Genomic DNA, 12672 nt, shown 5'->3' on the forward strand with positions numbered 1-12672 from the left:
AAATGCATTTATTATCGGCATCCGCAGTGCAACTTTCGACAGAAAACACATCCCGCGCCCGGAGCGTCGGGACACCTACGGCCGCAGGCCCCCACCCAGAAGGAGAAGGTCGTCAGGGCGCAGGCGCAGAGGTCGCCAGTCCCACCGCCGTCAACAGGTCTGGTGCGCCTCCTGGCGGCGGCCGCAAGCCACGCCCCCACCCCCGGGCGGAAATGGCTACTTGGACTCGGGGCGCATGCACGAGTCCCGGGAGTTCTCGCGAGAGAAAGCGGCCCCAAGGGAGACTTCCGGTGAGGGGGCATCAGACGCTCAAGTGGGAACGTCCGCCGCTAGGCCGAGGGGCGCGGGGCGCTCGAGGAGGCGCGGGCCGGGTCTGCGGGGGCGCGAGCCAGAGAACGGGCGGTGGGCCGGGCCGGGGGAAGCCAGAGGAGGGCCGGGCCCCGCCGCGCCTGCCGCCATGGACCCGTTCCTGGTGCTGCTGCACTCGGTGTCAGCCAGCCTGTCGAGCAGCGAGCTGACCGAGCTCAAGTTCCTGTGTCAGAGCCGCGTGGGCAAGAGGAAGCTGGAGCGCGTGCAGAGTGGCCTGGACCTCTTCTCCGTGCTGCTGGAGCAGAACGAGATGAGCCCCGAGAACACCGTGCTGCTCCGCGAGCTGCTCGTCTCCCTGCGGCGCCAGGACCTACTGCGGCGCCTGGAAGACTTCGAGGCGGGCGCGGCGGGCGGGGCCGCGCCGGAGGAGCGAGGTGGGGGCGGGGGCCTGAGGTCTGGGGGTCAGGTGGGGCCGCGCCGGAGGAGCCAGGCGGGGGCGCGGGCCTGAGGGTTGGCGGGGCGGGCGAGGCCGCGCCCGAGGAGCCAGGTGGGGGCGGGGGCCCTGCCGGAGGAGCCAAGTGGGGGCAGGGGTCTGAGGTCGGGGGGCGGGCGTGGCCACGCCGGAGGAGCCAGGCGGGGGCCTGAGGGTTGGGGGGGCGGGCGAGGCCGCGCCCGAGGAGCCAGGTGGGGGCGGGGCCGTGCCGGAGGAGCCGGGGGATGGGCCGGGGCCTGAGGACTGGGGGCCGCCGGGGGAGGCAGGGTCAGCTGGACCAGCAGTAGTTTCGATCTCCCGGGCGCCTAACCTTTTCCGGGTTCGGTTTGCTTGGGTTTTCTCTAAACAGCCCTGGGAGACGGGTAATATACCCACTTTGCAAATGGGAGAACCATAGTGCACAGAAGTTAACAGCCTAAGTTGCAGAGCATGGACACCCATCCCCCAGCCTCAGTATTTTCTCCACCTCCCCCCTCCCTCCGGGTAAGTTAGAGATTACTCGAAAGGAAAGGACATTGCTAACCTCCCGGGTGGAGTGGAAGTACACCAGAAGCGTCACAGCAGGTACGGGTTGGTTGATGAGGGACACTGTTTGCACAATGGGCTATCAAGGTGTGGTCCTGGCTCTGCCGTTGTCTAGTTGTGTGATCTCAAGAAATAATTTATACTTACCTTTCCGTGTCTCCATTTCCTCTTCTGTACAAGCGGTCAGTAACGCAGGTGCCCACCTCACAGAACTGGAGGAGTTGGCACACAGGCTGACAGCATATCAGGGATTTGTAGCTGAAGATGCAACTTTGCAGGAGCCTTCCAAGAAGCATTTTGTCCTTCTTCTTCTCCCTGCCCCCGTCTAGAAACAGCCTTTTGTAGTCTGTCATGCTGATCTCAGTAGTGACTTTTCAGCAGATGAGGACATAGTAGCCAGAGACTGAGGACTGGTGTCAGTCAGGACATCTTCCAAAAAGAGAATCGGGGTGTTCAGGGCTGGCGTACAAATTACCGTATCTTGGTGGCCGAAAGCAACAGAATTTGATGCTCTTACAGTTCTTGGTCCAGTAGTCAAGTCAGGGTGTCAGTAGGCCACGCTCCCTCTGAAAGCTCTCGGGGAGGAGCCTTCATGCCTCTTCTGGTTTCTGGGGACTCCAGGCGTTCTTGGCTTGTGCCCGCGTCGCTCCAGTCTCTGCCTCCATGGCACGTGGTCTTGTCACTGGATTTAGGGCTCACCTGGATAATCCAGGATGATCCCCTCATCTCAAGATCGTCAACTTAATCTCATCTACAAAGGCCCTTTTCCAAATAAGTTAACATTCACGGTTCCAGGGGTTTGACATGGACATACTTTTTAGGGGCCACCATTCAACCCACTGTAGGGTGAGATGGGGGAGCAACTCCATCTCCCTGTCCTGAGTAGATATCTCGCAGGCCACGCCTCTTTGGTAGTGTTTCAGGGTGTGGTTAGCTGGGGCAGGATTGGGCTTTCTGCGGCCTCCCCTGGTCCCCCTGCTGCTGTGTGTCATTGGCCTCTGCAGGAGGACCTCTTGGTACCCAGCCCTTGGGTCAGCACCGAGGAGCCCATCAGGGAGTGTGGGGTTGCCTGTCTGCTGAAGAGCTCCCGTAATCTCTGGTCAGTCATTGTGTTCTTTCCGTCCCCAGAGCTGCGGGCAGCGTTTGACATCATCTGTGATAACGTGGGGAAGGACTGGAGGAAACTGGCTCGTCACCTCAGAGTGTCTGACGCCAAGATTGAAGCCATTGAGGAGAAGTATCCCCGGAACCTGGCAGAGCAGGTGAGGGAGTCGCTGAGAGTCTGGAGGAGCAGCAGGAGGGAGGAAGCGGCCGTGTGCCACCTGGTGAGGGCGCTCAGGGCCTGCCGGCTGAACCTGGTGGCAGACCTCATCGAGGAGGGTCAGCGGGCCCGGGCCCTCCAGAGCGAGAGTAGGGACCCCGTGTCCCCTTCGTCCTGGGACTCAGACTCGCCCGCCTCAGGGGCCTCCCGATGACCCGCTGCTCTTCTCCAGGACCAACGGCATCGACCCACTCTGCACTTCGGTTCCCTCCACCGCAGTTGACCGCGTGCCAGCGCGTGAAGACCCGGCAGGGAGCCGGGTGAGGGCCCACGCGAGCTCTGGGCACTGTGATCACCCTCAGAGGGAGATGCTTTCATCCCCGTTAAACGAGGTCCTACCGGAGGCCATTGCGGGCCACATCCGACACGTAGGAGGGACCTATAAAAGGTAGTGGGTAGGGTTATAAACCTGGCCGTTGTCCAAGTGAGGAAGCGCAGAGTCGAACCGGAGGCAAGTCAGTAGTAGTGGGGGCTGGGCTGGGGGCCAGCGCTGTCCAGCTCGGGAGCCCGCGCGTGGGACCACTGGCTCCTCCTGCTGTCCCCGCCGTTGCCAGAGGCTTTGAGGCGGGCGGTGTAGACCCGTCTCCCGGGGCAGGTGGCATGGGGGGTGAGGCGCTGCCTGTGAGGTGCTTAGAAGATGTGGGCACAGGGCTGGGCAGAGACTAGTTCAGAGAAGTAGATGATGCCTGTGATTCCACAGTGTGTTACTATTTTGTGTCAAAACCCACTCGCTTTCTGATAACAGAGTTGGCAAGGGAGCTGGAGCCTCTGATTGTAAGAAGTAATCTTTCTTCCTGCTTCTCAGGGAACCCTACTGAAGTGAGGGCCTTTCCAGAGGAAACCTCCACATGCCAAAGAATTTTCTCTTCCCATTGATGATGATTTCATTTTACATGCTCTCAGAATTCCATAGTAGTCGATTTCAGTGTCCCTTGAAGGTTATTACAGGCCCAGCCTGGCAGTAGGGTGGCTGCATTTCATAACAGCTCCGGGGACCACTGACAAGGGGAGTGCTTAGGGCGTGGGATGAACTAGGAGATTGGGATTGACATATACGCACTACTGTGTATTGTGTAAAGTGGCAGAGAGCCTAGCGTTCATGCCTTGCGCCTTCTTGCTGTGACCTTGGGAAAGCTACTTGTGATGTCATGCCATGCCGCCTTGACCTTGGGTTGCTGAGACCCTAGCGACACTCCCCACGAGGCTGTGGACCCAGCCTTCAGCAGGTACTTAGTGCCAGACACTGCTAGGAGCTGGGGTCATGCAGCAGACAAGGCAGAAGTGGCCCTACTCTTGACTCCGAAAGCCTGGCCAGGAACACGGGTGTTATAACCAATTCACAACAAGTTTGGGAGTCGAGCCAGTTCAGCCCCAGAGTGGCGTGGCCTGGCCCGGTTTATGCGCTGAATATTCCCCCGCCTGCCAGGAGCACCTGCCTCTTCAGGACCTCGGGTCGGGGCTAGTTCTGTGGATAACAGCACACGTCATCATCATCAGTACATGAGAGTGCCTTGGCTAATGGGTCGCTTTGGGAAATAGATTATCTAGAAAATGTGTCCACGTTTCTTGAACAGAGGCAGATTTCAGAGGTGGTGCCAATCTTCTTGTGGTTTATGGCATATGCTACTGAAATGTGAGGGTGCTGGGCACCCTGGACTCCAGCCTGCATCCCCCAGCACGGTTCTCACACCAGGAAGGAACCTCTACTCTCTGTCGCACCAGGTGTTCTCATGGAGGCTTTGAGAACACATGCTTAAAACACTCAGGATTTTCCAATGCCTGGAACCCGGCACTGGGCCGACTCCGTGCCACGTGAGGTGAGGCACTGGTCCACGTGATGAGGGAGTTGGAGCAGCCTCAGTAGACCAGTCATGTGACCTAATCTCACCACCCAAGGCACAGATCTGAGTTCCAGGACAGAAGAGGTGTTGGATGAGAAAGCGCCTCCTTCCAGCACTGCTGTCCGCCTCCCAGGGCCCGGAGGTGGGCCAGCCGTGGTGGCTCTGGGCTGCTGGGGGAAAGCTGCAGAGCCTGGTGGTGGGTGAACTTGCACAAGAAACTGGCCCCGGAAGGTGGGAGCTCAAGGCCAGGTAGAATCCTCCGTTGGTTCGGTCCTCAGTGGTCAGGAGGTTTCCACTGTAGCCGCGCTGCCGGGCATTGAGGTGAGACTGAGCGAAGCAGCCAGCCTGCCCTCAGAAAGCACAGAATTTCCCCAGTTTAGTGACACAAAAGGAAAAGGCACAATAAAAGTGTATAGAGGGACTTCCCTGGCGGTCCAGTGGTTAAGACTTCACCTTCCAATTCAGGGGGTGCATTTGGGAGCTAAGACCCCACGTGCCTCGCAGCCAAAAAACCAAAACAAGCAATATTGTAACAAATTCAATGAAGACTTTAAAAATGGTCCACATCCCAAAAAAAGTGTAGAAAAAGCACAAATGCCTATACAGGCCCTAAAAGTGGAAAAGTACACAGCAAATTTTGGAGAACAATTCTCTGAATGATATTTCTTCTGTATGCTATCCATATTTTCCCTGTTTCTGTAACGGTTTCAGTTGTCGGCCAAATACCAGTCCCAGGTGTAATGTGGACCGTGAGGGGGGGTGTCCTCGAGAGCAGGGCGCCGCATGGGGCCTTGAGCCTGACCTGAGTGTGAACCGGGGGCTCTGTCCCTTGGGGCTCCACCTCCCTGAAAAGGGGCCATTAGGTGAATATGAAGTGCTTGGCCAAGTCTGTGCACTATTTTTTTTTTTTTTCGCGGTACGCGGGCCTCCCACTGCTGTGGCCTCTTCCTTTGCGGAGCACAGGCTCCGGACGCGCAGGCTCAGCGGCCATGGCTCACGGGCCCAGCCGCTCCGCGGCAGGTGGGATCCTCCCAGACCGGGGCGCGAACCCGCGTCCCCTGCATCGGCAGGCGGACTCTCCACCGCTGCGCCACCAGGGAAGCCCCCTGTGGCACCATTTTTACCTTAAGAACAAACACATGTCACCCAGAGCCCCAGAGGTCTGCCAAAAGCTCTTCTGCTCTGTGTGGCCTCAGAACATTGAGCCCGGCCTTTGTGCGTTTTGCGGGATCTTAGCTCCCTGATCAGGGATCGAACCTGTGCCCCCTGCAGTGGAAGCGCAGAGTCCTAAGCACTGGACCGCCAGGGAACTCCCTAAGCCCTCCTGGGACAGACGTGGTTGACATCTAACCAGAACTGTGACCCCGGGGACAGGTCAGCTACACCCCACGTAGGCATGGAGCTGCTGCAGTTTTTGGACAAGGATTTCTCACAGCAACTTTCCCAAAAAATCCATCCCTTTTTTTTTTTCCAGTCACGTAAAATTAATTGTTCCTGATAAAGCTGCACACAGGTCATGCGGTTTACTTGGAAGCGAAAGTTAAGAGCCACGTTCTGGTCTCAATCCTTTTTCCCCTGAGAAGGGAAAGAAGGGTCCGAGTGTACGTGCTTAGCGGGAGATTTCCCGGCCAACGAAGGAGAATTTGAACGTTTCCCTGACAAGGGTCGCTCCGTCTCCCGGCCCACAGGTTTCCCGGCTTCACAGCCTCTGCCACCTCGCCAAGGCCAGCCCTGCTCCTGGGCGTACGGGGCTGTGGGTCCCCGTCCAGGGCCCCCACCCCCTCCAGACTCTTCCGTTGGGGGCGGGGGCTGGCAGCCCCCCCTCCCTCCTGCTCTCCCCACTGGCTGGCCTGCCTCCCGTCCGCTCCTCTTCCTCCCTGGTGACCCCACGGCCACCCCCAAAGTGCACTGCAGAGTGGAGGCTGCCGGTCCCACGGTGCGCTCTCCTGGGTTGTGCGGCATCTAGGGCACCTGTTCTGGCCGCTCCCCTCGGCCTCCTTACCCTGTCCCAGCACCAGCCCCCCCACCCATGGGAGCACCTTGGCCTCGTCTCTCCCAGGTCCCTGGTGCCTCCCATCTCTCTCTCTCTCTCTCTCTCTCTCTCTCCCCCCCCCCCCCCCCTCTCCCCCCCCCCCTCTCCCCTTTTCTTTTGCTCTTTCCCTCTCTCCCTCTCTCCCTCCCTCTCTCTCCCTCTCCCCAGACCCGTATTGTCAGATAGATGGGGGCAGCGCTTGCCATGCAAGGGAGCGGATCCCAGATTTCTGGGATTCGCACGTGGGCGTCGTGGGGGCAGGTGTTCCGCCCGGTGAGCGCCGCCTGCGCCTCAGCATCCCCCCACGCGTGCCCGGCTCAGTGCCTGGCGCCACAGCCCGGTTCCCGGGTAGTTGCCCTCGGCGCACACCGCGGCCCCCTCCCTGGGGCTCGCGCTCCCGTGCGCAGCAGCGCCAGCTCTTCTGGACGCTACCTCGCAAGCCTCACTCGTTCCCCCCCACCCCGCCCCCCAGCGGGGCTCCACCCTTCTCAGGACAGCCCCGCCCCTGCCCCTCCCGCCCCTCCGACCCGCCCCGTCCGCCGCCAGAAATACCGTCGTACTACAGACTCCCGACTATTCCTAGAAACCGCAAGCGCCCTCCGCATATTTTTCAGTTTTGTGTTTTTCTTCCCATGATACGTGTTCTGAGTCATCTTGCTGACTGCTTTCTAACCACAGGATTCCTGTGTGCATTGAGTTTTGGAACCAGACAGGCAAGCGTGACGCAGGGTAGCATGTGCTTATGCGAAAGTGGCCAGTCACCCTACATCGGCCGGAACAGGCAAAACTTCTCTTTTACAAGGAAAATGTGCAATTGAAACCCATTTTCGTCAAAGAAGCCCTCGGTTTCTTAAGTAAGTGACTAAATTAATACACTGTGGCAAGAGTCCCACGTGGGTACCAAGCACATTGTCCCCAGGCAACAGGCCGAGTCAGTGCGTGAGCCGTGTCCTCATCTAGCGAAGGCTGGAAGCCGAAGAACGTGGGCCGTTTGGTCACCCCACGGCACCAGGCAGGGCTAAGCTTCCCTTCCCCACACGTGCTTGGTGACAGGCTCGACACAGGCAACGATTTTGTTTCAGCACGCGTTGTTTCGCGGGACAGACCTGATTGGGGAGATGACAAGGTTCTGTGGGGGGATGGTGGCTGGCAACACTGAGTGAAGAGGGTGCAGTTTATGTTGTGTGTTATTTTACCACAATTTGTAAAATCATCCTTCAGGTTAACCGTTTAATTATATTGTTAATCTAAACTGTATTCGTTTCGTGGGCTCCTCTCTGTCTAATTTGAATTTTATTGGCGTTTTATAAGTTAGGAGGGCTAGGAGCAAAAGCGTGTCTCCGGCCTATGTGTGCGTTGAAGTAACATTATTACAAGTAAAACCTTGTCCATCCCTGGGCGTCTGAGTCTGTTACTCCTTCCAGCGGGGTTTCCAGCTGGAGAAACCCATCTGCGGGGTACCCAGGCCCCTCTGGGCAAGTCCTAATCCTCAGCCTCATGAGGAACCGGAGGGGCGCCGGGCCCCATGCAGCTTGCTCCCCAAAGGCCCACCTCCCAGGGGGGCTGAGGACCGGCTCAGACACCCAGTGTGATGAGGGCTCGCCTGAGCCCCGCCACCCGCAGTGGACCCCTCCTGCCCTGGTCGTGCCCCACCAGGCGCGGCTTCCTCGTCACCGTGGCTTCCAGAGCTGCCCAGCGGCTCTGCGGGCAGAGGCTGTGCTCGCTGAGCAGGTGAGTGAACTGCGATGATAAAGGACCAGGTCCAGGGGCCCCAGGGCAGGGACCGGGCTGCCTCTCTGCCCATCGCGCCCGGCCGTGACCGAGACCCAGGATTTGCCCTTCACGCCGCCTAGTCCCAGCATGAGGTCCACCACGGACCCTAGGGCGGCTCCCCCACCCCCTGAATCGCCGCCGGCCACCCCAAGGGTCCCCTCCCCAGGCAGGGTTGATGCCACGTGCACAAGAACACACACCTCTTGGCTCTGGGAGCTCTGAAATGTGTGGTCCGTTCACGCACCCACCCACGCATCCACACCTTCATTCAGTAGGTTCTCAGCCAAGGGCTAGTGGCTCAGGTGGGGCGGTGGGGAGGGGCCTTTCGCCTCCCTCTAGCTGGTGACCGCACAGTGGAACCCCACCTCCCTTTCTCACCTGGCAGGACCAGCCCTCTCCCGGTTGCTGCAGGCTCCAGGGAGATGAGTGATGGTGAGTGGCTGAGAGTTGCTTTCACATGGTAAAGACCACGATGTCATTACTGTAATTATTCCGGAGTGACGGCACGTGTTTAAAATGACTTGCCTTTACGCCAGCTTGACTGGGTATGAAACTCTCGGATCACCTGTTCATTCCCTGAGGTCTTTGGAGACGTCAGATGATGCCTGGGGAACCTGCCCCAGTGCCTGTCACCGAGGAGCACCTGAGCCAGGCCCAGCCACCGAGTCCTACTGTGAGAAAGGGGAGTCCTCTGTCATCTGGTCCCGCTGATGTTGTCTGCAGCCCAGACCGTAAACCAAAGACCGTGGAAATTCAAATGAACGTAAGCAGACGGACAAGACTAAGAGACCGACTCTTCTTCCTCACACAGTGGGGGACCCTGTAGAGGCAAAGGAGGACAGGATTAATAAGGTAGATGTAATAGGGACAAAGTAAGCAGTGCCATGAGAGGCATGGCATCCCCTGCAGCCAACTGCCCGGGTTCGAATCCTGGCTTTGCTATTTCGCAGCTACATGGCGCTGGGCAAATTAACTCACCTACAAAATGGATATTATAGGACCTACCTCGAAGGAATGGGATGCTGGGGCATTCTATGACTTGCCTCTAAAGCACAGGGTGGGTACAAGGACGCCTGCAGCCTCTGTTCCAGGTGCTGTGTCATAACCACGATGACATTTGTGTAGCAGACAGCAGAGCCAAGAGATGTGTCACTGAGTTGCTGAATTGACTTACTCTGCCTCTGGGCTCCGTCACTTGCTAACACTTCTTTTTACAATTCTTTAAGACACTTTGGTTGGATTTTCTGATATTTGATGCACTGAAAGGCATCATGGTGGTCAAAAGGGAATTTAGAACATAAAGATGGTGTTTCAAATCAGTGAGGAAAAAAATTCAATCGTTGGGGTTAGGACAACTGGGAAAGATCATTGCATCCTTACCTCCCTCCTTCTTCCAAAATGAATCCCAAATGTATACAAGATTTGGATTTTTTTTTCAATATGAAGCAACCCTGGGAGAATTTATCATCTGGAAGAGGAAGGAGAGGGCCATAAAATAAAAGACTGATAATTCAACTACATAAAAAACTAAAAATGTCTACCTGTCAAAAAATATTATAAACCAGTTTAAAGACACGACCCCTTGTGAAATGGTTGTAGCTGAAGGAAATGAAGTTTAGGGTGAAGAGCCTGCCTAAAGTCACCCACTCAGTCACTTGTCAGCTAGTGTTCGGTGAGCACTTACTGCGTGCGGGGTAGACGTCACCAGGACGGGAGCTGCGTCCGGGAGCTACCTTCACGGAGCTTCCAATCCAGTGGGAGAGGCACGGTGCTCACAGCCTCCTCAGGAGGGCGACACTGGGCTTCCTGTGACACCCACTGGGTCCCCGCGGCTGGGCTCTGGGTCCTCATGACTCTGAGCCTCCAGTGTCAGCACCCACGTGGGGGATGAGGCCCCGCTGAGGAAGGGATCACAGCTTTGCCTACAGGCACTTACTGCTCACCGGTATTGAGCTCACAACCTGCATCTCCCATGAGTCAGTTTGGGGTACTCTGCCTTCCCCTGGGGCCTCCAGGGGACGAGGCCAATGCAGAGCCCAGTGAACTTGGTGCTGATTTGTTATTATCCTGGGACCGTAACTGCCTTAGGCGTGGGGGAGGAAGAAAAGGACTTGGGACAAAGAAAACATGGTGCTGATGTGGAGACAGACAAACGATCCTAAGTGGAGAAACTGAAGCCCTGAGAGTTGCAGTGATTTGTCAAGTCACAGGGCAGAGGTAGGACTAGAACCCAAGCCTCCTGACTCCAAGGCCCATGCAATATCTAGGACATCTAACTGTTTCAGAGAAGTGGCCTTCTGAGCTGGGTTTCACAGGATAAATGGGCGTTTGCCAGATGGTGAGCAGTTTAGGCACAGGAAACAGCAAGTGCAAAGGCCAAGAGGCATGCAATTGGAGGGTTTGTTCAGGAGGCAGCAAGTAGATTAGTGGGGCTGGTTCCAGGCAGGTTCGGGAGAGTTACACGGAAAAAAAAGTGGTAGCACACACATATTATCCCTTAGGAAGAAGGTGGCACTGGTTAAAGCTGTATAGCAGCTTTGGGGTTTTTTAAAGTGCTTTGGGGCTTTGCCTCTTGTTTTAGTCTCACAGAAACCTTGAATTGTGTTAAGGAAGGTGTTTTCCCCTTTTGACAGGTAAGGAAATGGGGGTGCAGAGGAATTTAGTGATTAGCACGGGGTCTCACAGCAGGAAGGGGAGGAGTGAGGTCTCCAGTCACTCTGCCAGACCAAGAGAGCCAGCCTGCCCTGCAGAACTTTCTAGTCCCCAGACAGGCCCCGAAAGTGGCCCAGCTTGGGGTGGGGGGGGGGCGAAGCCAGGACCCCCGGGGAAGGCTGTCCCGTCTCACCACAGGCAGCACCAGGGCGGGAGCAACCCCAAAAGCTAAAATAAGGCTCATGTGCTCCAAAAATACTCTGCTGAAAGCACTGCAGTCCTGGAAATGGGCCCGTCTGCTGGCTTCCCGCCTGGGGAATCAGGGTGGAGCACGAAAGCCACACTTCCGTCCCCACCCCTTTTATTTGGGGAAATCAAGCCCTCGCCGCCACCGCCACCAGAGCTGCCTCGATCCATGCAACGCGCTTGCTGGAGGGAGTCTGGGCACAGGCGCAGGAGAGGTCGGTCACCTACTCACCGTTCACCAGCACGTCCCGCGGTGGCCTTCCTGTGCTAGGCCCTGCTCCTGGCATCAGGGCACAGCAGGGAGCACGGCCCACCAAGGTGCAGGAAGCCTGGGGCGGGGAGCAGATCAGGGCGGGTTCACGGTGCTGTGAGGACGCAGTGAGAAGATGCGGACAAGGTCATGAGTCCTGCCCGCATCAGTGCGTTGTTCGTTCACTTATTCAGGACCCCCTGTGGGCTTAGCCTAGCTGACCTCCTGGGTTCCTCCCAGCAGCCTCTGAGCTACTGACCTCTGACCTGTCCCCGTTTAACTTCACCACCTTGGCTCCAAACCTTTCTCTTTCTTCCGAAACCCCATCATGTGCCCCTGACCGCAGCGCCTACCTCCAAAGCAAACAGGCAGGCCGGCAGGAGCCTGCAAGCCTTCCTGGCCCTTCTCAGCAGGCAGGTGGCTGCCCTCACCCCACACGTCTGGCCTCCAGCTCCGCTGCCTGACTCAGACCCTCTCAGCCTCTCTTCTGGAACACGCACTTGCTTCCTCCCCGACTCTCCTGGGATCTGTCCAGCCGCAGGCCCCTCTCCACACCCGGGCCTGAGAGCCAGCCTGATTCTCAGCGTACACACTCACTTTGTGTCTCTGTCTTCACAGTGTGTTTCCCAAATCTCAGTGATTCCAGGGCCAGCTTGGAAATTTTTGCCTTAGCCATGTGCCATCTGTTCTTTTATTTACTTGCCTTTTCCTTCGAAGTGACTCTCTTTCCTCACTGAATTTTAAATGAAAAGGGAATAGGACGTCTTCATCACAAAAGGAAAACAATCTGTGGCAGACGTGGCTGGTGTCCCCACTGTCTGTTCACACCTTCTCGCTTTACACTAGAGCCCTGACTTTTAGCTGCCCAGATCCAGGCTATATTTCCCAACCCCACTTGTAGCAAGGTATGGCCATTCAACCGAAGTTCTGCACACGAGCAGAAGCGGTGGTTGGAACTTCCTAGAAGTATTTTTAAAAGGAGGAGGATGTGCGCTTCAGCATCCCCTTCTTCCGTCCTTCTAGCTGGAATGCAAACATGATAGCTGGAGCATGGGCAGCTACATTAGACCATGAGGGAGCATAGCAACACGATAGAAGGAGGCTGGGTTCCTGATGGTCATGGAACCTCCCTACTGGCCTTGGAAGGCTCACCTCAGGACTGCATTTGTATGAGAGAAATAAACTTCTCTCACGGAGGCCACTGTGATTTGGGGATTTCAGACGTTTGCC

At 57.1% G+C, this 12672-nt stretch overlaps 1 protein-coding gene across 3 annotated transcripts; it reads left to right on the top strand.

The window, feature by feature from the left end:
• The first annotated feature begins 27 nt into the window (after nt 1-27).
• LOC102973514 (FAS-associated death domain protein) lies at nt 28-9161 on the top strand. 3 transcript variants are annotated; one of them, XM_055079879.1, is made up of 3 exons: nt 28-743; nt 2456-2589; nt 8680-9161. In XM_055079879.1, the coding sequence occupies exons 1-3, from the start codon at nt 236-238 to the stop codon at nt 8722-8724; spliced, it is 687 nt and encodes a 228-aa protein (XP_054935854.1). In that variant the 5' UTR covers nt 28-235; the 3' UTR covers nt 8725-9161. The 3 variants fall into 3 exon arrangements, with proteins under 3 accessions (XP_054935854.1, XP_028335014.1, XP_023989059.2); XM_028479213.2 differs by lacking the exon at nt 8680-9161 and adding an exon at nt 2821-6612; XM_024133291.3 differs by lacking the exon at nt 8680-9161 and having other exon boundaries at nt 2456-6612.
• The last annotated feature ends 3511 nt before the right edge of the window (nt 9162-12672 follow it).

The sequence above is a fragment of the Physeter macrocephalus genome, chromosome 18 (genome assembly GCF_002837175.3).
Source record: "Physeter macrocephalus isolate SW-GA chromosome 18, ASM283717v5, whole genome shotgun sequence".
NCBI lineage: Eukaryota > Metazoa > Chordata > Mammalia > Artiodactyla > Physeteridae > Physeter > Physeter macrocephalus.